General features: G+C 48.5%; 1 protein-coding gene across 5 annotated transcripts in view; it reads right to left on the reverse strand.

Annotated features, from left to right (window-relative positions):
• SNPH (syntaphilin) overlaps positions 1 to 24,572 on the reverse strand; it is a 25,623-nt gene extending 1,051 nt beyond the window's left edge. The window contains exons 1-5 of one of the 5 annotated variants that reach the window (XM_075350512.1): positions 24,523 to 24,572; positions 18,698 to 18,785; positions 18,509 to 18,613; positions 11,506 to 11,655; positions 1 to 1,298 (exon numbers count right to left, since the gene is read on the reverse strand). The exon at positions 1 to 1,298 is cut by the window's left edge and continues 1,051 nt beyond it. In XM_075350512.1, the coding sequence (XP_075206627.1) occupies positions 344 to 1,298; positions 11,506 to 11,655; positions 18,509 to 18,613; positions 18,698 to 18,785; positions 24,523 to 24,538 (1,314 nt within the window). In that variant the 5' untranslated portion in view covers positions 24,539 to 24,572 and the 3' untranslated portion in view covers positions 1 to 343. The other 4 variants (XM_075350513.1, XM_075350511.1, XM_075350508.1 and 1 more) reach the window with 4 other exon arrangements.
• Positions 24,573 to 26,151: the final 1,579 nt, after the last annotated feature.

Genomic DNA, 26,151 nt, shown 5'->3' on the forward strand with positions numbered 1-26,151 from the left:
GGAGGGGCAGATGAGCAGGTGACCTGTGTACTCGGATCAGCAGCATCTACATATCGTCTCTGGAGGTCTATACACAACGGACCGTAGCAAACCATCACCCATGCAGGCCACAGTCAGACTGGCATAACCCCCAGACTCAGGATGAGCAGACATCCCCACACAATTTCAGGGAAATGTACCAGGGTATCAGCATGTGGAGTGTTTCTCTTGCAGGATGCAAGACGTTGGCAAGATAGTCCACCTACTGACCTTTGGTGGAGGATACCCTTCCCTTTTAAACCACCCCCTCCCCTCCAGAGTCCTACAAAGTGCTAAGTAAAGTGTCCAGTGGCAGCCGCCAGGGTTAGGGCTGGCTGGTAGAGGCACTGACCGGGCGACAGCTAATCCTACGGATTGAGTGCAGGGCCACAGAGCAGCAGCCGCGCATCAGGGAGCTGATGTTATATACCGGCTCTCCTTGACGCCTCTGTGCACGGCACAGCCAGGCTACTGTAGGGACCACGGGGATCAGTACAGCCAGTAAGTCCACCACAAAATGTCGACTCCAGTAACTAAGAGGAGCATCAGGGTCCTCGCCTTCTGCGTTTTCTGCACTGGCAGTGCCGTCTGCTGTCACCAGAACCACACAGCTCGAGTCAGCGTTTGCACATTCTGGCTCTATGGGGTCCTTTGAGATGGGGCTGGGTGCAGCCTGTGACTGAAGAACTTTCTCGAATATAGAATCAGGTTCTGGGGTACCCGCAGCTTCGTCTGTCTGCACTCCACAATCACTGACGCTGCTGGCCTGGACACCTGCCTCCGCACACATCGGTGGGGGCTGCACGGTAAGACATATAGGGACTTCCCCAAGGTAGAACTCTGGGCCAGAGGACACGGCACTGCTGTCATCTGGGGCGGCATACCCACTATCTCCAGTGTCCTGAGAGTTGCGATCTCCGACAGGAGGCTCGCTCAGTTTGGTGTATGTTGAGCTACGGGTGAGGGAGCGAGCTGGTGAATCTGTGGCAGAGCCTCCGCCTTCTGCACCTGGTACGGTGCCATCTTGTGCCAGCTCCATGTTCTGTAGAAGAGTCTCCAGCTTTCGGTTCTGAAGAGTGATGTCAGCAAAGTATTTCTGCATGCCCATATCTCCATCGCCCAAGCGGCCACGTACGCCGTCCATGACCTCACGTAGCTGCTGAATCTCTCGCTGAGCAGCTTTCAGAGCTAACTGCGCCTCCACACGGTGACACTCCTCTTCTATCCAGTCCTCCTGCATCCGACCCAGCTGAGACCTCAGCTCATCCACCTCGGTGTCTCTAAGTAGAGGAAAGAACACAGCAAAGGAGGAGAATAAGACACAGCAACATTCAGTCACTTTATTATTTGCATGAATAAGATTGTGTCAACGCTGCATTTTTTTATGCATTTTTTCTTACAGATTTTCATCAATACTGCAAGGAAAAACGCATCCCAGCAAATTTGAGAATCCTGACTAGATTTTGGTGCAGAAAATAACTGCAGCATATCAATTCTTTAAGCGTTTTTTCCTGCATCAAATATAATCCACTGCAGAACTCGATCACTGCAAGGGATTAAATGTGTCAGAGCTCGCCGATACTCCGCCTCACACACCATGCATCTGGCATGATCTGTGAGGCGATCCGTTGATCAGTAACCAGGGGTCGTCATGATGACGACCCAGGGTTGCCATGGCAGCAATCGTGTCCCTGTGATCGCCAGGGAGAGCAATTTTAATCCCTGCCACCTGAATGCTGCGATCACAATTGATCGCAGGTTTCAAGGGGTTAAACTACCGGGAGCGGCGCAGGCACCGGGCAGTGAGAGCCAGGTCCCAGTAGTAACATCAGCCAAAAACCTGGCAGCGATCACAGGCGTAAAGCGCCTGAACACCATAATTGCCTTGACTAGAAAACAAATGGAAAAAAAGTATGAAAAAACCCTGCGACAACGCAATAAAAAAAAAAAAAAAACAAAAAAAACACAAACTAGCTTTTTTTTCTGCTGTGCTTTTCCTGCCAAAACAAGCTATGTGGGCACATAGCCTAAGAGTGCACAATCTTAACCCCTTAATGTCCAAGCCTTGAAAACACTTAACCCCTTTCACCACCAGGCGATTTTCTGTTTTTTGCTCTTTCACTTCTTCTATCTTTTTCTAAGAGAGTAACTTTTTTACTTTTCTATCAATACAGCTATATTAGGACTTGTTTTTTGCACGACGAGTTGTACTTTTGAATGACATTCATTGTACGATACAGTATACTGGAAAACAATTCAAAGTGTGGTGAAATTGAAAAAGAAAAAAAGTTAAAAAAATTCCACATTTGTTTTTATTTTCCATGTTCACTTTAGGGTACAACTGACTTGGCCATACAATTCGCCAGGCCAGGTCAGTATGAATACGTAGATATCAAACATGTGTAGTTCTTTTATTTTTTTTATTGAAGCAATGAAAAAATTAATTCAGACGTTTGTTAAAAAAAAAAAAAAAAAAAAAATAAATAAAAATATCACTCGTCACCATTTCCCGAGAACCATAACATTTGTATTTTTCGGGATCTGGCGCTCACTGATGCCTTATGTGTATGCCCTCAGCTGACGTTTTTACTGATACTATTTTTTGGATTGATAAAATGTTTTGATCGCTTTTTATTGTATTTTATTGCAACGTTGCTTCGACCAAAAAAAGAACATCATGTTGATTTTTTTTTTATTTAGTCGCGCTGTTTAGCGATCAGATGCATTCCTTTTATATTTTGATAGATCAAACATTTCTTAAAACAGCGATACCAAATAGGTATTTTTTTATAGTTTTGTTTTCAATGGGGAAAAAAAGGGGGGGGGGGTGAATTCAACGGGTCATATTTTCTAACATTTTTTTATTGTATTTACTAGTCCTTTTAGGGGACCTGAAGCTGTGATCATCCAATCATTTCTGCTATACAGAGCAATGTGCCAGCATCAGCAACACTCTGTACAGCAGAAATGATGATCTCCTATGAATGTCGCTTGCAGCCGGCGTTCACTGGAAAATCATCATGATAGACACAAGGGTCATCAGCTGTAATGAAAACAAATCGGTACTCCGTGATGATGTCAAGGGGTCGCCGATGGGAGCAGGGAATGGCGCACTCCCCGGCGGCGTGTGCTAAATCCCACTGTCAGAGATTTGACAGCGGAATTTAACTGGTTAACAGCTACCGGCAGATCTCTGATCCACCCGCAGGTGTTAGAGGCACAGGATGGCTGATCAGATAGGCTGAAGTGCAGGGGGAAGATGTGGGCACAGCGTGCAAGCCTACATCAAAGCCAGGGTCACGACCTAGAATGTACCAGTAAGTCCAAGTCCATGAAGGGGTTAAAATGGTAGTCCACCTCTGGGGAAAATTTTTATTTTCTATTTTTTACATAAATGCATGCAATTTGGGCTGAAAATAATTTTACAGTAACTGTAGAAAAAGACATGGACCGCATATCCAAAAATCATACTTTGATGATATGCCACTAGGCAAAAATGTATATACCTGATCATGAGGTTCTTGGGTTAACAACATTCTTATCAGACTGTATGAAGCCCCCTACCACATCACGTTCCAGTTTAGGTAATTGGGTTTCTTAAAACAAATAGTCATTGTTTGCCTTCTATGGCCTCTCGTGTTACGCTGTATATTGATGACTGCAGAATGGGTTAACTGAGAATCTTTCAGTAAGCTCATTCCAAGGATATGACAGGAATGCTCGCAACTCATTGTGATGTTTAGCTCCTCTCAGCTGATTTATAACCACAGAACACATCAAAGTTGAATGTGCAGAGAAACAAAAGCGCCTGTAAAAGCCAAACAGGGCTAAATTTTTAATGAAACTAAAATTTAAAAAAAAAAAAAAAAAAAAGTTTTGGCTCCAAAAACATGCAACGAAGAAAGAAAAAATAAAAGTTAAAAAAAAGTCTCAAGATCTCCATTTTTCTCTTTTAAGCCTCTCTGCTTTTAAGCAGCCATATCCTTTATATTTTATCACTGCCATGGCTTGTATCAGGCTTAATTTCATGCACAACAGATTGGATTAGGTTTCTATGCTGTTTTGTTGCACATATACAAATGATAAACTATTTTTTTTTTTTAGCAACCGAAATATATAGAAAACGCAATTTTTTTTTTACAGAGAGATCATAAATTATTTTTGTTTATTTTTTCCCACTGTAACTAGGGCATCCATAGGGCAAAATGACTGCGGTGATAAATTAAAAAAAAAAAAAAAAAAATCACTGGCCAAACTGTTCGGGGTCTGTCAGGATCCTTCAGCTCTGGTATTTTAGCTAGACCCCCCAAAGTGCTCGTGTGGTTGCTGGATCTTAAAGAAGCAACAACATTGCCAATGGCTATATCTACTTTAAAGGGTTCTCCCTAATAGCAAAAAAAAGAAATTTCAATAACTGTAAAAAAGGTAAAGTATTAATGTTTTGTTTAGATATTATTTGTTTTTAATTGAGCAAAATATAAAAAAAAAAGTTTGATAATTTCCACTTTTAAACACTAGGGGGAGCAGATTCTGAAATCCTACTGTAGAAATAGCCTGGATTACAGCTGCAGTAAAGTAAACTCCTGTGTGCGATGTCACAGCTCCCCCTCCCAATCTGGGTGTTTCCAAGGGATAACAGAGAATGAAATTTAGGATCACAGTGCTGAGCCTTTTTGCTGGTGACCAGAAATGTCTAAAGTGTCACCAAGGACAGCAGGAGTATCACACAGGATAGGATTAGTTTCACGGCTCAGCAGGGAGTATCACACAGGAGAGGATTAGGGGTGCTTCACACACAGCGAGATCCCTGCCGAGATCGCTGATGAGTCACGGTTTTTGTGATGCAGCAGTGACCTCATTAGCGATCTCGCTGTGTGTGACACTGAGCAGCGATCTGGCCCCTGCTGTGAGATCGCTGCTCGTTACACACAGCCCTGGTTCGTTTTTTTATTGTTGCTCTCCCGCTGTGACACACAGATCGCTGTGTGTGACAGCGAGAGAGCGACAAAATGAAGCGAGCAGGGAGCAGGAGCCGGCATCTGGCAGCCTATGGTAAGCTGTAACCAGGGTAAACATCGGGTAACCAAGGTGGTTACCCGATATTTACCTTCGTTACCAGCCTCCGCCGCTCTCCGCTGCCAGTGCCGGCTCCTGCTCTCTGCACATGTAGCTGCAGTACACATCGGGTAATTAACCTGATGTGTACTGTAGCTAGGAGAGCAGGGAGCCAGCGCTAAGCAGTGTGCGCGGCTCCCTGCACATGTAGCGACGTTATGATCACTGCTGCGTCGCTGTGTTTGACAGCTAAGCAGCGATCATAACTGCGACTTACTAGGTCGCTGTTACGTCACAGAAAATGGTGCCGTAACAGCGATGTCGTTATCGCTGTCGCTATGTGTGAACCCAGCCTTAGAAACAGGGCTCAGCAGGCAGTATCACACAGGAGAGGATTAGATACACGGCACAGCAGGCAGTATCACACAGGAGAGGATTAGATACACGGCACAGCAGGCAGTATCACACAGGAGAGGATTAGGTACACGGCACAGCAGGCAGTATCACACGAGAGGATTAGATACACAGGATATGATTAGAGACTCAGCTCTGGAGACAGTATCACACACAGGATAGGATTAGATACACGGCACGGGGGGGTGGTGTCATTGGAGACGGTAGTAGCGGTGGCGGGAGAGGGGCGCCGGTACTCACCCACTGCTCTGCATGCATGCCTGCAGCGGTTGCAGCAAGGAGAGTAGAGGGTGTGGCATTGGAGCATTGGAGATGGTGAGATGATTTATGATAGCAGAAAACGTAGTTTATATCAACCTTAATTAATTTCAATATTTTAAACAGCAAGGTCTTAAATTACATAAATCTCCTAAGAGACACTAACATGGACATGGAGACCCAAAGATTAACCCCTATTAAACTATTCCAGGAACTACCCTCCTCACTAAGGGGTTCCTTCAACAGAAGGGGAACAGGTCTCACCAACCGTAAGCGGGCTATGTTTATGCAGCAAACCTGAAAACTCGATTTTCATGTATCGAGTATACTTGTTTCCTTGGTTCGTTTAAGCATTGCAGGTGAAAAACTTCCATCAATGTACACACATAACTTCCGACGCGTTTCATTAATATTCCTCAGGGAAGTCAATAATCCAGATAAGAGGGTTATACCACCATCATAAGGGCAGGCATCCCCGGTGGAAACATAACCCGCTTACGGTTGGTGAGACCTGTTCCCCTTCTGTTGAAGGAACCCCTTAGTGAGGAGGGTAGTTCCTGGAATAGTTTAATAGGGGTTAATCTTTGGGTCTCCATGTCCATGGTGCTTTTATGGACAATTTAATGTGTCATATACATCGGTTTGATTCTTGAATAGCCTAACGTTGATATTGGATGTGATTGTGTGTTCAATACACCTTTGTGATGATCCGTGTGGGGCTGTAATCAGATGTAACACCAGATGTATTTTTTGTATAGTATGTCACGATTTTCAGTGACCCTGTTCACTTTTTAATATAGGTATTAAACGTTAAGTTTTATTTTTTTATATTAGTGTCTCTTAGGAGATTTATGTAATTTAAGACCTTGCTGTTTAAAATAAAAAAAAAAAAAAAAAAATGGTAAAATGGTAACCGCGGCAGTGGTGGGGGGAGGGGCACCGATACTCACATGGCGGCGGGGGAGGGGGGGGTGTCATTGGAGACGGTAACGGCGGGGGGAGGGGAGGCACCGGGCGCCCCGTACTCACACATCCCAGCGGTTGACAGGGGTAAAGTGGAGCAAACAGCATATGCTGTGAGCTCCACAATGATGGCGCTGATCTCCTCCCTCTGCTGTGATCTGAACAGCCAAGGGGGTGCGTCCAGGTCACAGCGGACTCCTTCTCTAATGTTACTAAATGGGGTCGAAGCCCAACTATCAGAGTCTATGCCCAGGGGGCTGCCATAAAGGTGGTGAGTTACAAACACCACTGTCGTTACAAACACCAAATTCAAGATGGCAGCCCCCAGTGCCTTCAGTAAAATTAGAATTAAATAAAAACTAAATAAGCAGGGATTTTCATTTTGTATTAAAAATACTTGATTTCATAATCACTTATTATTAATACAAAAAAAAAAAAAAAACGCAACACCCTTCATTTAAAGGAATATTCAAGTTCTCTCGACCATCTTAGTGCTATGCAGCCTCCTTACATCTTTCTTACTTCCTGGTTTCTAGCAGGGCAGACTTTCCTTGAGTGACAGCTCTGGTGAGCAGCAGAGCTGTAGTATTAGTAGAACTATAACGCTCAGCACAATTCTGCTGTAACAAATTCAGTGCTTTCTTTGCTTTGTTAACACTGTATTTGACTCGCTCGCCCCAGGGCTGGGGGCACTTGGAACCGGGCTGGACTAGTCCAGGGATGTCAGCGGTGGCGGGGGTCCGGCTCCGAGAACCTAGCGGTGTCTTTAATAAAGGGGAGATGATGATGGGAGTTGTCACGAATTTTACTAAATGCCACCTGTGGTAGTTTGCGGCTATGCGGCTGCGTTGCAGGTTTCCCAGGGCAGTTGGTGATGGCGCAGCTGAGGTAATCTCTTGCTCCCCACAAGTGGAGCGGTGTCCCCAGGGCACAGTATCAAAGTCTATTTTGGGAGCCTGGTGGACTTCAGGGTGCGGGACCGGGATACGGATAATAACAGACCAACACAGCAGTTTCTTTAACTCCTTCCTTTTACTCTGCAACAACCGGTTAAGTCCTGGGAGACCGGTACTGATGCTAGTAGTGGTCCGGTTGGCCTGGAAGAAGATGGGGGGTATCTCCCTGGCCAGGTGAGTATTGAGGCCTTCTCCCTACACCCTTCTTCTCTTCTACAGGGCCCTGCTGCGTTAGTTCCACGGAGGCCCTCTCTGCTGGGACTTGTGGTACTTCCCGTTCCCGTATGGTAGGCTGTGCGGGCCTTTGCTGGTGCCGCTCTGCTGGAGACAACACCAGGCCGCTGATGTGCGGCTGTACCTTTGGGTTGTTTTGGGGCCAGGAGACCTGCAGTCCTCCTGCCCTTCGGATTCGGTTACCAGGACTAAAGCACCCTGGCAACCACAGACTCCGATGTCCGTTTTTTAGCGTTTCTTCTGAGGCGAGCCAGTTCAGCTCCGCTCTCCCCAGAATCTTCCTCCTATGCCTCTCTGCAGACCTTGCTTTTCTGGGCTGAGCTATCTTAGCCCCAGACCCCAGCTCGCATGTCCGCACTACTCCAGCTCCTCACTCAAGCGTCTGCTTTCAACTCCTGACTGGACTGGACTCCTGTCAACTGTCACTTTTCTCTCTGACTGGAAAACTCACTCTGACCAGACCTGTCTGGTTCTAACCAGTTCTCCTCACTACTCCTCCCCCAGGTCAGCGCTCCCCCTGCTGACCTGAGTAGGAAATGCATTGTTTGTAGGTAATTACTGGCCAAGGGACTCCCCCCTCTTGCTTCCAGGCTTAGTATTGACCTTTGTGGGACAACACTACTGTCACAACCAGTAAGGGTACCTTCTCACTTAGCGATGCAGCAGCGATCCGACCAGCGATCTGACCTGGTCAGGATCGCTGCTGCATCGCTACATGGTCGCTGGTGAGCTGTCAAACAGGCAGATCTCACCAGCGACCAGTGAACAGCCCCCAGCCAGCAGCGACGTGCAAGCGACGCTGCGCTTGCACGGAGCCGCCGTCTGGAAGCTGCGGAGACTGGTAACTAAGGTAAACATCGGGTATGGTTACCCGATGTTTACATTAGTTACCAGCGCACACCGCTTAGCTGTGTGTGCAGAGAGCAGGGAGCCGCGCACACTGAGCTCTGGCTCCTTGCTCTCCTAGCTGCTGTACACATCGGGTTAATTAACCCGATGTGTAATGCAGCTACATGTGCAGAGAGCAGGGAGCCGCGCACACTGCTTAGCGCTGGCTCCTTGCTCTCCTAGCTGCTGTACACATCGGGTTAATTAACCCGATGTGTACAGCAGCTACATGTGCAGAGAGCCGGAGCCGGCAGCACAGGCAGCGTGAGAGCTGCGGAGGCTGGTAACTAAGGTAAATATCGGGTAACCACCTTGGTTACCCGATGTTTATCTTGGTTACAAGCTTACCTCAGCTGTCAGACGCCGGCTCCTGCTCCCTGCTCGCTTCATTTGTCGCTCTCTCGCTGTCACACACAGCTATCTGTGTGTCACAGCGGGAGAGCGGCTTTGAAGAAAACGAACCAGGGCTGTGTGTAACGAGCAGCGATCTCGCAGCAGGGGCCAGATCGCTGCTCAGTGTCACACACAGCGAGATCGCTAATGAGGTCACTGCTGCGTCACAAAAAGCGTGACTCAGCAGCGATCTCGGCAGCGAGCTCGCTGTGTGTGAAGCACCCCTAACACCGAGATAACAGGACACTTGAATAAGCACAGAGCCAAGGACAATGAGAGCAGAGTTCACCTGGATGGTGATTTAACCCTGCTTCTCTTCAGCAGATGAGCAGATCATTCCTGTATAGAAATTAATGGACTGAGGAGATATCAGTGGTATGTTAGGAGTTAACCTCACTCCTGGAAAGTAATTACTGTGGACCCTTGGCCTGGTTCTGGAGACAAGGCTCCATGAAAACCAGCTGTGCACTATAAAAGATAAAAGCGCTCATTGCAAGAGAATAACAGTAGGTAGAAAAAGTCAATTGCAAATGTGCTTATTTTTATGCTAATTAAAGCAATTTAATTATTTGAGAATACCCCTTTACTACTGCGCCGTACAGTTATAATGCTGTGAGATTAAAGTTCAGGACCAAGCAATGAAAATGTACCGCATTTGATCGTTATCAGGTTAAGATATGCCTTATATTCTAGTCACAGTTAGGCTATGTGCACACGCCGGGTTTTTTTGACGCTGCGTTTTTGTGCGTTTTTGGCCGCTAAAAACGCACAAAAAAAGCACCCGCGGCAAAAAAAAAAACGCATGTGTTTTTACCGCGATTTGGTGCGGTTTTGGCTGCGTTTTGCTGCGTTTTTGATCTCTGCGTTTTTCCAATGGATTGCATGGGGGGGGGGGGAAACGCAGAAAAACGCAGGAAAGAATTGACATGTCCATTTTTTTTTTTTTAGCTCAAAAACGCAGCTTAAATAAAAAAAAAAAAAAAAGGTTGTGTGCGGACAGCAAAAATGAAAAACTCAGACTTTGCTGGCGAAGCAAAGCCATGCAGTTTTGAGGCCAAAAACGCACCCGAAAAACGCAGTGTGAACTTACTTACCCTTAAACCTGCATCCAGAATCGGCTGGTTGTATGTTCGTTTTCAGGTTTCAGTACATAGTGTAAAACCTCAGTCCAGTGCGGACTGTGGACAATGCAGTTTACAAAAAGATAGGATCTAGGAGATTGGAATACTCCTTTAAAGGCCCAGTTACACACAACAGACTTACCAGCGATTCCGACAACGATACGACCTAATAATGATGGCTGGTAAGTCGCTGGTGAGATGTCACAGTCAGACCTTACCAACGACGCAGTAACGATCAGTGACCTGTATAACGATCTCGGCGGGCGTTGAGACAGTGTTAGGAGGTCGTTGGTAGGTGTCAAACACAGCGATGCGTCCAGCCCAGCAGGACATCGCGTTTCAAGAAAATGGTCCGGACCATTCGGCAACGACTAGAGATCTCACAGCAGGGGCCTGATCGCTGGTAGGTGCCACACATAACGAGATCGCTGGCAAGATCGTTGCTGCGTCACAGAAACTGACTCAGCAACGGTCTCGTTAGCGATCTTGTTGTGTGTGATGGGGCCTTAAGATCAGTGTAAAAAAAATTAAGCTAAAATTAAAGACGTTTTCCGAGCTCTGGAAAAATTCCTGTAGTCACTGACTGCAGATTGCCTTATCATGACCGTGTGTAATGTACACACTATCAGGATTTCTTATAGTCTCCAGGGTGAATGGGCAGTCAGGTGCTGATTAGATTCTCATCGCCTTCTCTCAGGAGAATATTGAGAAAAGCAGATAATCTAGTCGACATAAGACCACACCTATGCAAATCACACACGTGCAGTAACGTGACCATTCACTCTGGAGAAAGAGGGAATCATGACAGTGTGCGCACTGCCACGAATCGGTCACAGAGCGAGTGCCGAAATTTCTGCTGAACCTGGAAAACCCTTTATCATTAATCATGAAAAGTTCTGCCATTTTCTAATATGCTTTGGTTCAGTTCCCTGCTATTTTCAAGTTCTCTACTTGCTATCGGTGAATTACATAATTTCTGTTTACACCTAGTGGCTGAAAGCTGTCCTGACCAAATACGTTTTACAGCTGAAGGTTTGTTAAAATGTACCCATAGTGATGTCATGTGGTGAAAGTATGGATGACAGATTATGGGATATGACCGCAATCTGGCAGATGATCAGGACAGTAGATCTCTGCTGCCCACATGTTGGGCATTGGGTTGACTGAGTAGGTAAGATGACATTGCAGCAGATATCCAGCCTCACCTCTCCTGCAGGGCATCCTGCATGTCTTTTACCCTTGCTCTTAGGTGCCGGATGCAGACCTCCTTCTGCTGCAGGGGGGTGAGGTATTGCTCGGGGGTGGGTGGCTTGATTCCATGGTTTTCACTGCACAGACTGTATTTATTGGAGCGTCTACAAAAACAAATGGAAATGTCAATTATGTATCACAAATATGGGTGTTACAGAGAACCTGATCTAATCTGTATTTGGTTAGTGTAATGCAGATTAATTATGTACCAAATAAACGCTTTTCCAATTTATAGGTAAATGTGCCGCAAACATAGGGGGCTCGGCCCTGCATTTATAGCTCTCCGGTCTCTATCCCTCTTTCCTCAACCACCACCATCCTCCAGCCACTGAACGACAGGTCACTTATTATGGAGGGACCCGCCTTCCCCACCGAATATCTCACGCATGCGCCATCATTCCCAGGGGCGGGTGCATGTAGAATCAAGTCATGATTGCGTTTTGAGGACCAGACTAGGGATCTCAGCATGCGTCGTCCCAGGGAATGACAGCACCTGCACAAGATCTCCGATAGGAAGGCAGTTCACTCAGACGAGAATGACATGTGATTTGGTGACTGCAGGAAGGCGGTAAAAGGGAAATCAGGAATAAGGCCAGAGAGCTGTAAGTGCAAGAAAAAGCCTAGAATAAGGATTGAAAAGAAATATGCAGAATTAATCTGCAATACAGCGACCTAACACAGATGAGATCAGCTGGGGGGATGAAAAACCTATTGAAAGGTTCCCTTTAAATATATAGACGTGGCTGCCAGCAGAATTGTGAATGCAGTTTTCCATGTAACTAGAAACTATGTTTAGCTTTAATAAAACAGTCCTAAACCTGCCATGTTGTTATATATATATATATTATATACACACACACACACACACACACACACACACACACACACACACCGTATTTTTCGCTTTATAAGACGCACTTTTCCTCCCAAAAATTTGGGAGGAAAATGGGGGGTGCGTCTTATAAAGCGGTACCTGGGGGGGGGGGGGGTGTCCTGTCTGAGGCGATCGGGCGGCCGGGTGCCTGTGGCTGCATGCAAGCGGCCGGGTACCTGTGCTTGCATGCGGTGGCAGCCGGGTACCCGTGGCTGTGTGCGGGCGGCAGCCGGGTGCTGTGTGGGGTCGGCAGCCGGGTACCTGTGCTTGCATGCGGTGGCATCCGGGTACCCATGGCTGTGTGCGGGCGGCAGCCGGGTGCTGTGTGCGAGCGGCAGTCGGGTGCCCGTGCGGGCGGCAGCCGGCTGCCGCCCTCACACAGGCACCCAGGTGCCGCCCGCACACAGCACCCGGCTGCCGCCCGCACACAGCCATGGGTACCCGGCTGCCACCGCACGCAAGCACAGGTACCCGGCGGCTTGTACGCAGGGTGGGCGGGCAGCCTGCTGGCTGCCACTCTGTGCATGCGGGGCGGGCGGCTGTGCAGCATGTTACCAGTTGTCCGCGGTCCCACTTTCAAATGATGGCGCCGGTGGAGCTCTTGGATGAGAGCTCCATCTGCGCACGCGCTGCTCAGGGAGTCAGCGCGTGCGCAGATGGAGCCCTTGGATGCGTAGCTCCGGGCGCCATTACTTGAATCGGGACCGCGGACACACTGGGAAAACACCGCATCCGTCTGCTCCACCACTGAGCAGTCCCTGCCGCTGCCACCACTGAGCAGTCCACGCCGCTGCCACCACTCAGCCGTCGCCGCCGCGAACACTCACTGCACCGGCCTGCTGCACGGCTCACCCGCCACGGCTACTGCCGCCACCACGGACCCCACGGCACCTGCAACCACGGACCCCGCTGCCACTGACCCGCCGCGCCTGCCAGCACAACCTGTGCCTCCTGTGACCCAGCTTCACCACCACTGCTGCCCCCCTCCGGTAAGAGAACACCGGAGTATAAGACGGACCCCATTTTTCTTTTTTTATGTCTAAGTTTGGGGTGCGTCTTATATTCCGGTGTGTCTTATAAAGCGAAAAATACGGTGTATATATTATATATATAATTTTTTTTTATTTTTTTAAACCACCCCAATGGGTTTTAAATTATGCAATGTGCATCACTAACATGGCTTTCAAAAAAAATAAAGAAAAAAATAAAAATCCATGTATTTATCTTAAAAAAACAACAACAAAAAAAAAAAAACACTTTATATGCTTAAGTAACACCAGTACAGACCTTTTGTTTTCAGTCATGGGGGCGGTTCTTTTGCTGGAAATTAGTCATGTCACTCACATTCAAGGAAAATTCTTTTTTGAACTTAGTCACGCCCCCTGCAGTGTATTTGATTATACACAGGTCCTTTACCAGAACTTCTCTGCTGAGCTCCACTCTTTATAGTCACATGATCGTGACATCACACGATCGTGACATCACACAGGTCCTGCCTGCATGCACCATTTTTCCAATGCTGAGCTCTGCCCATTATAGTCACATGATTGTGACATCACACAGGTAGGGCAGGCTCCAAGTTTTTGTGGAACGCAGGCAAAAAAAAAAAAAAAAAAAGTCTCAGTGGGCCCCATGCACAAGCAAACACGCACATGCACAGTTACATACACATACAGACGTACGTACATGTACATATTTTAAGAAATCTTCAAATTGTCTCTCCAGTAAAGGAGACAAACTCTAGCACAGCGCCACCTATTGGAAGTAGCGATCCTAAAAGTCACAAGTGGATTTTTAACAATCCTTTGCAATATGACTCAGGATATATCTATCTATAATATCTGATCTGGCTTATATATCCTGAGTTAGAGGGGCGTGGCAGCTATAAGTCCCCTTACTTGGCAGCCAGACTGGCTTGCAAAGTCTTCTTAAGGAGAATAGTGTTCCCCCGTGGTCCCCATATTTAAAGAGAAATTCAGAAAAACACATAAATAGACATACATTAAAACAAAGCCCTATACACTGGCTCACATAGATATACACATCATACATGCACATACAGACACATGAGGCATTTTTAATATGGGGAAGCCGTCAATAGCCTCAATCACCTCCCCCACTTGTCTTCTGTCCAGCTCCTCCCGGGAATGTGGTTACGCTGCTTTCTGTCCAGCTCCTCCCGGGAATGTGGTTACGCTGCGCTGATTGGTGGCAGTCATTAACAGACATGGCCGCACATAGAGCACACTGACACTGCTGTATATGCACATCACAGGAGAGGCTGGGGACATACTCATTACTGGGGAGGGGGTAGTAGAGCTCCAGAGCGGGGCATTCAGCTCTGGGGTGGAGGGGACATACCTCTCTGGGGTGGTATACAGCCCTGGGGTAGAAGGGACATACAGCACTAGGGGGTATACAGCATAGGGGTAGACGGGACAAACAGCTCAGCGCTGGTAGGACGCTTGCAGCACTGCGGCTCCTCTTCATCTGTGAGATTGAAGCACACTAGCGCCACCCAGAGATGAACTTTAATGCCACTGCAAGAAGTGTTCAGCAGTGAACGCTGCGTGCAAGTGCTGAATTAAAAGGCCGGCAGCCAGGAAAGTGTGGCTGTCGGCCTGAACACTGCAGTACCCAGAAATCGGCCCAGGGCCAGCAGAATACATCACCCCTTCTGCCGACTGCGAGTGGGCCCCCCGGAAGTCCAGGGCCCCAGCACTTGCCCAGGTGTTGACGCCGACCCTGCAGACAGGTCCTGCCTGCATAGACCCTTGGCCCAATACTGAGCTGAGCTCTGCCATTACATACACATGATTGTGACATCACAAAGTCCTGAATAGACCAAGGCTGATCACCAGAGCTCAGCTGGTCTATGAAGGACCTGTGTGATGTCACGATCATATGACCATAAGGAGCAGATCCAAGCAGAGAAGTTCTGTTAAGGATCTAATATCAATCAATTCCACTGCAGGGGGCATGACTAATATAAAAAAAACCACATAAGTTCCCTTTAAAAGGTCATAAAATTAGTATAAAAAAAAAAAAAAAAAAAAAAAAAACCCCAAAAAACAACACAACAAAAACCAGTATCCACATGACAAAAATAAGTTCACTAAAAATATCATGTATTATTCGAATGCTTCAAAAGTGGGATAATATAAAAATTACATAGACGCCAGGTCCGGTCTACGTGTTTCGAGAAATTTTTGCTCTTAATTATGACATGATTAAGATATAAAAAAGCAAAAAAGAGGAATAAATATCATTACTTACAGCAAAGATGGAACTGCAGCTGTATATTGCCCAGGCCAAAAGACTACTACTCCTGAAGTCTTTTGGCCTGGGCAATATACAGCTGCAGTTCCATCTTTGCTGTAAGTAATGACATGATTAAAAGCAACAATTGCTCGAAACACGTAGACAGGACCTGGCGTCTATGTAATTTTTATATTCTCCCACTTTTGAATTTTTGGAATAAACGTGATCTTTTAAAAAAGGGAACCCATTACCAGATTTTGCCCTTCTAAACTAAAGCTAGCACCCCCTTTGACTGTTTAAAGCTATTACTATGGCCATACAGGTTATAGGATGTTGAAAGTAGTCTTGCCTGTATGCCTCATAGTAGATGCCTTGTTTCACAAATATTACTTTAGATTGATATATGCAAATTAGCCTACTAGGCTACTAGGTGGTTGCTTCCCTGGAAGAAATCCCCGCCTCTGTGCTGTATTAGTCTGTCACCTCCTATCAGCGTCACAGCATCGCAGCTGGCAAATCCCGCGCGTGCGCAGTAGAGTGTTCTTCAGCCTGCATTCATTCACCTACCCTCATTGAATTTACTGCGCATGCGCTGGTGAGTCACCTCCACTTCCATTATCAGTATGCTACTTCCTGAATGCGGGCAGGTGAATAGATACACAATTTTGCAGGCAGGAAGTCGGGAGAACGACTTAGAACAGCACAGGGATAACAGAAGTGGAGGTGACTCACTAGCGCATGCGCAGTAGATTCAATGATGGGGGGAGGGAAATTAATGCAGGCTGATGAACACTCTACTGCGCACGCGTGGGATTCACCAGCGGTGACGCTGAGAGGAGGTGACAAGCATGATAATACAGCACGGAAGCGGGGATCTCTTACAGGGAAGCAACCGGCCAGTAACCGAAACACAATGCCCAGTAGCCAGGTAGGCTAATTTGCATATAGCGATAGCAATCTAAAGCAATATTTGTGGACCAAGGCATCTACTATGAGGGATACAGGTAAGACTACTTTCACCATCCTATTACCAGTATGCCGATAATAAGAGCTTAAACAGTCAAAGGGGGTGACAAATTCCCTTTAAGCAGCACCTGTGCTGCATTTCATGAAGGTGGACGCTACTCCCTGACCACCCCTGTAGCCCCCAAAAATACCTTTATAAAATCTCCCGCCCAGTATGTAAATTGTCTGGTGCGGTCGGCTAGGTATCCTATTCTGTGCCTCCTATCCTTCCTTTTGCCATCTTCCAGTGCTGATCGACTTGGATGACACCCTCGGTCGCCATCCACGTAGGCGAGCAAAATCTTTCGCCTGTGCAAACATATTCCCAGCTCGTGAAGGCGTACTTCGCTTTGCCCTATTGCGGGCAAAGCCGAAAACATAGGTGCACCTGAACTGGCGAGTTCACTGCGCAGGCGTAAGATTTTGCCAGGAGATGTGGATGACGTCACTTGCTTCATTCACATCGCCGGGCAAAATCTTGCGCCTGGGCACAAAACTCGCCGGTTTGCACAGGCCACCTATGTTTTCGGCTCTGCCCACAACAGGGTAGAGAGAAGTCCGCCTGTGTGAGCCGGGAATATGGACATTTTGCCCACCTACGTGGTTTGTGTCTGAGGCGTCATCCACGTCAATCAGCACAGGAGGAGGGCGAAAGGAGGGACAGCAGGCACAGAATAGGATGCCCATCGAAGCGGACTATTTACATACTGGGCGGGATATTTTAGAAAGGTATTTTTGGGAGCTACAGGGGGTGGGGGGAGGTAAAGGGGTAACGTGCACCTTTATAGATTGCAGCCCAGGTGCTGCTTAAGGTGCAAGTTTTAGTTTAGAAGGCCAAAATCTGGTGACAGGTTCTCTTTAATGAATTTATTTTTTGCCAAACGGATGCTGATTTTTTTTTTGTTTTGTTTTTTTATTACTATCTTTATGGACTCATACTACTCAAGAACCGACCTGATGTCTCCGAGCACCGCACTCTGAAAGAACATTCCCTACACCGGAGAGCTGATGTGAATTTTTCCTTTTTCACAATCTTAAAGGGTACCTGTCAGGTCATATATGCGTTATAACCGACAAGCAGGGTGATGTGTGGCCTAAAAACCCCTTCCCACCCATCCCTGCATTGTAATATTATGTAAAATGAATGTATATATAAAAAAAAAAGTTTTATAATTTACATGTTCCCTATGTAAATGAGCAGAGGGACTAGTCCCCAGGGCGTTGCTTCGCCCTCGTCTAGTTTGCCCTCTTTCTGTGGTATCATGTCCCTGTGGGCATGATACCATGGATTTACATGAGTGATGTCACAGTCAGCTTCTGTGCACTTGTGCGCTTCTCATTTGCGCAGCTTTCTTACCCGGGTGTATGCTTGTCGGCTTCACAAGTGCACTGTGCATGATTTGAAGGCACCTGCGCTTTCGACCATGCGCAGAGTGCTTCTAAAGCTGGCAAGCAAACACCCGGCTAGGAAGACTGCCTGAATGAGACGTGCACATGCGCGAGATCTCCAGGAGCTGATGGTGACATCACTCATGTGAATCCATGGTATCGCGCCCACAGGAGCGTGATACCACGGAAAGAGGGCAAACTAGACAAGGCGAAGCAACGCCCTGGGGACTAGTCCCTCTGCTCATTTACATAGGGAACACGTAAGTTATAAAACTTTTTTTCTAAATTCATTTTACACATATATTACAACACAGGGATGGGTAGGAAGGGGTTGTTAGGCCACACATCACCCTGCTTGTAGGTTATAAGGCATATGGGACCTGACAGGTTCCCTTTAAGGTGACAGGTGGATGCCGGGCTATAGTTACCTGGATGCAGGGCTGCTGTCACTTCCCTTGTATGAGCTGGATGTGCTGCTGCTGACAGAGGACGTCCCGTATGGATCCCTCATTGATACAGGAGGTGAAGTTCGTCTGAAAAAGGGCAGAAAGATTAATCAAAAAATATTACATGGGGGAAAGGAAGAGAGACCGCAGTGAGAGGAGATGGGGGATTACCTGCGTGAGCCAACGGACGCCCTTCTGCCTCCTGGCACTGACATAGGTGAACTGCAGCAGGGGGGCACTACAGGGCGGCACAGGGCACCTGTTATAAAGGTTTCAGTTATATTACATTCAGATTAATCCCAATTTAAACCCACACGTGAAATAAGGACATGCCATACACTACACAATGCAGGTAGCAAAAGCGCCTCAGTGAGTGGATGGTAGACCACGCTGCCAGCAACCACGACTAGAAGAACTGGCATCAGACATCTCTCCTAACCTCCTTCCCAGGGGCAGTTATACCATTGGGGCAATCTGTCCAATTGCCCAAGAACAAGGGGGTCCACTTCTACCTCAAAAACAGCAAACAGCTTCTGTTACAGATATATAAAAGGGTTACATTACAGGACTGCAGAGGGCCCATATACTGTCCTTGCACAGGGGCTTCCTTCCATGTCCGCCCCTGCAACTGTGACACCAAACATCTCTGAGGTTCTAGAACAAGACCCTGGCACAAGATATGTCCATCCAGCCACCATACAAGATCCACAATGACAACCCCACCCACTCTCCGCTCCGGATGCTGAATATCTCCATATAAGCTATGCAGCTATTCCAATCATAACCATTTTTACAAAACCGCGGCACCAAAACACAACCCAAAATTCAATTTTTTGCAAGAAATCTTCCTTATAGCAAATAATCAAAATGTTATTTATCAAAATATAAATATGTTTAAAATTATAAAAATATCAAATAAGCAGAAAATAATGAACACAAACAGCAAAAAAAAAAAAAAAAAAAGTACAAACACTGACCTGTGCCCACAGAAATGTCCAGTAACACTGACACACACCTGACCGTTTGGGAACTACAAAGATGCTTGTGTGCGCGGCAGGCCAACATTCAGATGAGCTATATACTTGTTTTATATGGAGGCAATAGACACAGGACCTAAAATAAGCACAAAAGGAAAACAGCGCTCCATCTCTGACAAAGAGTCACACACAAACCTGCAGGAGAGACCACAACCGCCGTCTCCACATGAGAGCTACGGAGGAGGAGGATGACATCACACACTGACATGGCATCCTGCCCATCACTCATCCATCCCACAGGGTTGCCATAGTAACAGGGATGATGCTCGATTAGGATCGCAGGCTGTCAGCTACGGCGTTTCCCTGTTCCTCCACCCACTAATAGCTGCAAGCAAAAGCATCCAAGCTGCAGCCGCTCAGCTATCATCAGAGGCTCCGAAATAACACGAGTGGTCTGTGTGTGGCACATGCATAAGAATATAAGCTGACTGGCGGCTTTCTAAAGAGCCTCTGGCGCTGCCTTATATACATCACTGCCAATCTACTGTAGAAGTACCACACAGGCAGCCTCTGCAGATATAATGGTGCCAGCATAGCGTGGGAACCGGCAGCAATATAAACCCACACAGAGACCCCCCTCTACATGGGCTCCACAGCATTAGTAGACAAGGTCTTTGGTGGGAGATGGAGACCTATGGTCTGGAAGAAGAAGTATGGCATATACCACAACCACATACAAGGGCAAGGATGGGAGCAGCACCCCAGCTGCTATAAAACTACAACCCCCAATATGCGCTGATTAAACAGAGGGCTGCAGGTTGCTGCCCCCCAAAATAGGGATCTTAGCTTTTTGGCACAAATTTTACTTTGGAGGCTTCTGAAGACAAAAAAAAAAAAAAGTTAAGAAATGCCATTTGCAAAAGTCCCAGTGCACAGGAATATGATGTTTTATGGAACTTCTGAATATAGAGGTCTGCTTCATTTGCCTATAACACCCTGTCATGTAATCTGGTGGTCTCAGATGATCATGCCACCTCCTTTTCCCAAGAAGCGAAGGGGGGGGGGGGGGGGGGTAAGGCTACTTTCACACATCAGTTTTCTGCATTCAGGCACAATCCTTTTTTTTCCTGATCCAAAGGATCCGGCAAAAAAATGTAAAACAGTATCCACCGGATCCGGTTTTTAACGGATCCGTTATGCCGGATGCGTACAAAACCGGATCCGGTGGATACGGTTTGCATCCATTTTTGCATCCCTTTTGTCCTTTTTTTTTGAAGGATCAGCTTTTTTAATTAATTTGGTGCATGCGCAGTTTACAAAAACGGATCCGGTTGCCGCATCCATTTGTTACCGCATTGCGCCGGATCCGGCGTCCATAGGCCTTCATTGCAAAACACGCCGGATCCGGCACGATGCGGTTTTGTTGCCGGACAAAAAAAACGTTGCAAGACACGTTGCCTCCGGCCGCCGCTTTGATAAATTTTGCCGCATCCGGAAAAAAACGGATGCAACTCAAAGCCATCAGGTACAATCCGGTAACAATGCAAATCTATGGGGATAAAACAGATGCGGTACCGGATCCGTTTAACCTGTTTTTTTCCGGATTGTACCTGATTGAAAAAAACTGATGTGTGAAAGTAGCCTAAGACTCTCTTGATTACGAATGGTGCAGATGGTGTGGACCCTGAATGCCGTTTATGGGACCCCTATACTATATATGCTAAAGATGTATCCTGAGAGTACAACACAATGCTCACATCAGGAACACAAAAGACCTATACAGGTCCTCATCACCTCCAAAAACACAGAAAATGAGGAAGGGGAACGGGTTACATCCAAAAGAGGGATGAGATGAATGTCAAGGAAACAAAAAAAATGGGTAGAGGGAGGTTAGTGATGAACTGATCCCCCCACGCCATACATCCCAGACACTGTATCCAGAAAACACAATGACACTGAGCAGAACCAGGGCCCCACGGCATCTATATATAAATGTGCAGGAATCCTTCTCTCACACCCTCATACTACGCAGCTCTCGCTTCCTCAGCAGAATTGCAGCGTTCTGGACCCAGGAGATCCACCCACACATCACTGATGGAGGAGAGAACAGATGCCCCAACCCCACGGCCGTCACAGCGGATCAGGAGAGTGGGAACGCCACAGCTGTGTGTGACCTTCACAATAAACGCACGGAAGAGCCGGTGTAGACATCCGGAGGGAACAGGAGGGATGGAGCAGAGATAAACAGTCCAAAGTCACCTTTATGACGAGACCAAAGGTCGTATGAATGAATAGTGCAAGTTTGTGACCAGTGGACCACGCACACTCAGAGGGCTGCAAGAGATGTGGGACAATTCAGAGAGCAGATTGTCCTTGAGGTCTAATGGGCACCTCCAAAATGACACAAACCCACCCCATCTACAACCGGACTCCAAAGGCCAGATATGGGGGACATAATGCGACACTGATCCCGATCATTTCTGATAAAACTAGATTGCAAGACCCAAAGGGTTTCTATAGACGGCAAAAAAATTGGGGCTTAGTAATGACTGACCCCAAATATTAACCTGCGTTCTTCCAATCCTATATTCTACACATTCGCTCATATTACAACTGACAACATTGTATCAACTGAAGCCAGATCACAACCTGGACTATAGGAAAGCCGGGGGTCGACGTCTGGGAATCACTAGAACACGGGAAAATACTGCGCTCCATTTCCCAGAAACAAACTTGTCTCCAGATTTTGTGCTGCAGAAATGACAACAGTGAAATTGTATACAAAGACAATAAGGCTATGTGTCCACGGGAGAATGTAGCTGCGGATTTTTCTGCATCACAATCCGCAGTTTTCCCGCAAAATCCGCACCTTTTTTGCCGCGGATTTGATGCGGATTTTGGTGCGGATTTTTTTTCCCCAATTTTAAAGCCAAAATCCGGATGAAAATCCGCAACAATAATTGACATGTTGCAGATTTTTCCGGATCAAAATCCGCACGAAATCCGCTGCGTAAAAATCCGCAGCGTGGGCACAGCATTTCCAAAATGCCATAGAAATGGCTGGGAAGTGCCTGAGCTGCAGATTTTCGGGAAATCCGCGGCTTTTCCTCGAGAAATCCGCGGCAAAATCTGCGCATTTTCCGCAGCGTGGGCACATAGCCTAAGAATGAAAAAGTGACAGCAGTAAACAAGCAGATAAAGGGGCGCTCCTCCATCATCTGCTCTACGTGGATCGGTGTCAGCTGCCAGCTCTTAATTACACTGAAGCAATAATCAAATCTCACCAGCAGCAATCTGTCCAGGCATCCCATAACCAGCCTATTACAGAGACGCCGCTGGCTACCCAAAAAAGAAAGCACCCCCTAATCCTACACAGTGCCTCACTCCGCAGCCCATCAACCTCCACAGGGCCACGCTCCACACCCTCTAATCCTCCAGTGCCACGCTCAGCACCCCCTAATCCTCCAGTGCCACGCTCCACACCCTCTAATCCTCCAGTGCCACGCTCAGCACCCCCTAATCCTCCAGTGCCACGCTCAGCACCCCCTAATCCTCCAGTGCCACGCTCAGCACCCCCTAATCCTCCAGTGCCACGCTCAGCACCCCCTAATCCTCCAGTGCCACGCTCTGCACCCCCTAATCCTCCAGTGCCACGCTCTGCACCCTCTAATCCTCCAGTGCCACACTCTGCACCCTCTAATCCTCCAGTGCCACACTCTGCACCCTCTAATCCTCCAGTGCCACACTCTGCACCCTCTAATCCTCCAGTGCCACACTCTGCACCCTCTAATCCTCCAGTGCCACACTCTGCACCCTCTAATCCTCCAGTGCCACACTCTGCACCCTCTAATCCTCCAGTGCCTTATTTGGCACCCCCTAATGCTACACATTGCCACGCTCAGCAAATCTTCCATAAGGCCAAGCTCTGCCCCCCATCATCCACCACAGAGCCAAGCTCTGCCCCCCACCACAGAGCCAAGCTCTGCCCCCCACCACAGAGCCAAGCTCTGCCCCCCACCACAGAGCCAAGCTCTGCCCCCCACCACAGAGCCAAGCTCTGCCCCCCACCACAGAGCCAAGCTCTGCCCCCCACCACAGAGCCAAGCTCTGCCCCCCACCACAGAGCCAAGCTCTGCACCCCACCACAGAGCCAAGCTCTGCACCCCACCACAGAGCCAAGCTCTGCACCCCACCACAGAGCCAAGCTCTGCACCCCACCACAGAGCCAAGCTCTGCACCCCATCATCCTCCAGTGTCCCACTCCACACCCCTATTCCTTCACAGTGCCATACTCCACACCCCCTGATCCTCCAGTGGCACACTCCTCACCCCCTGATCCTCCAGTGGCACACTCCTCACCCCCTGATCCTCCAGTGGCACACTCCTCACCCCCTGATCCTCCACAGTGCCACGCTCCGCACCTCCTAATCTTCTAGTGACAAGCTCCACACCCCTTAATCCTCCAGTGCTACACTCCACACCCCCTAATCATCCACACTGCCATGCTCCGCACCCCCACGCTCCGCACCCTCTAATCCTCCACAGTGCTACGCTCCGCACCCTCTAATCCTCCACAGTGCCACGCTCTGCACCCCCTAATCCTCCACAGTGTCACGCTCCGCACCCCCTAATCCTCCATACTGCCACACTCCGCACCCCCTAATCCTCCACACTGCCACACTCCACACCCCCTAATCCTCCACACTGCCACACTCCACACCCCCTAATCCTCCACACTGCCACACTCCGCACCCCCTAATCCTCCACAGTGCCAGTCTCCACACACCCTTAATTCTCCACACCCTTATCCCTTCACACTCTGCACCCCCTAATCCTCCACAGTAACTATCTGCATCCCCCCTAATCCTTTGCAGTGCAGTCAGACCCCTTTTCCCCCCACAGTGAAACTATGTAAACTCTGCAGCCAGTCCTATCTATAGCGCTCTCACAGCCATAGAGGAGCTTCCTATGTCTCCCGCCCCCGTGCCCCGTTTTTGGCCGTGTCCCGGGCGCTGTCACCTGCGGGGCTCTGCATGATGCTGCCGCAGCTCCGGCCGGCGGAGGAGGAGGAGTGCGGGGAGGAGAGGACGAGGGGAGGGGGGAGGAGAAGCTGCGTCATCTCACATTTATTTAAAGGCACAGAACATTTAGAGCAGAGCGGAGTTCTGGATGAGCCTGTGCTGGGACTTGTGGTGTGTCAGATCTCCCGTAATAGCATAGAGTTCTGTGCTTGGAGCTCTAGGACGTCCAGATTTCACCGGCCATTTGTAGCCCTGCCGTTTCCTTACTAGAGCCCCCCTGCACACGGGCACAGGGGTCATTTCTGCTCCTGGTTATAGTAACTTTCTGATAGGATTTTGGGAGATCTGATTTGCGTTGGTCACAATGGAAGTTTAGGTCCATACTCCAGGTGCAGCAACATTATGGAGACAATGCTTGTAGGGGCGAATGTCTCCCTAATATGGCATTCAATGGGCCACCATACAGTGGATAATGTGAAGCCCCTGAATTAGTCAGGGTGTCACAGGGTACTGCACCCCCTTTCGCTTCTGGTGCGGGACTCAACCCCCCATGGTTCAGGGATCCTAATGTAGCGCCCTGGACAAGCCAGGTCGTCACAGGTACTGCAACAACACACCCCACACCCCGGCTAGGCACACCTAGGTCAAACACAAATCCTTTGTTGCCTTCCTCCAGGGGCTGATGTCCACACCAGGGGGTGGGCCAGGCGGTTGGTCCCGCCCACCGAGGAGTTCACAGGCCTGGAGGCGGGAAAAGTAGGCAGAGGAGTTCAGCATCAGATTCAGTTAGGGAGTTGGAGAAGTGAAGTGGTAGAGGAGCAGCCTGACTGTGTCCGGGTGCGTGGCCCGGGCACATACAGCAAGGTTGGCAGACGGTGGTGACCGTCTACAGGAGAGGCTGATTGAACTGAACCGTAAGGATCGGGGACGGGCGGTGGCCCGCCGGTACCGGATCGGGGAGCGAAGAGAAGCCAGCACCATTCGGCAGGGCCTACGGACCCCGACCAGGCTAGGAGTCGCCGTAAAACTGGTCAAATCCGTTAGCGAAGGGAACCTCCGGGGTTTCCCAGCAGTCAAGACCCGATTGAAGGCAACAGCTCAAACCGTGAAGGGAAACACAGTCACCGCCAAGGCTACAGTTCCCAGGGCCAGAGCCTGCGGGCAAAAAGGGCTCCCTCAGCATCCAACCAAGCTGGGGAGCGGGTTACCGGTGGGAAGCCACCAGAACCGAGAACACAACACAGGTGCAGGGAAAGGCAGTCACCACCAACCTACCGGGAGAAGAACAACCGCAGCCATCTGTGGGACCCGTCCATCCAGCCGTTTGTTTTACCGGAGACTTTGTGTTCATCATTGGCTGAGTGAGTACCACCGCGCTGCCCCTGCGATCCTGCACCTCACCAGGTCCCGTAACCCGCCTGCCATCCCTCCCCTCACCGGGCCCCGGGACAACCAAACCCCCTACCCACGGAGGGGAAAAACAACATCCAAGCTGCTCCCTGTCATCGCTCCCGGTATCCCCATCCAGAGCAGCGGTGGTGTCACAAGAGGAACGCCGTTCGAGTCCCCGGGATCCGGCCCACCGCTCAAGCCACGACCGAGCAGCAGCAGCCGGACCCGAGCAGTG

This window comes from Anomaloglossus baeobatrachus, chromosome 5, assembly GCF_048569485.1.
Source record: "Anomaloglossus baeobatrachus isolate aAnoBae1 chromosome 5, aAnoBae1.hap1, whole genome shotgun sequence".
NCBI classification, from domain to species: Eukaryota; Metazoa; Chordata; class Amphibia; order Anura; family Aromobatidae; genus Anomaloglossus; species Anomaloglossus baeobatrachus.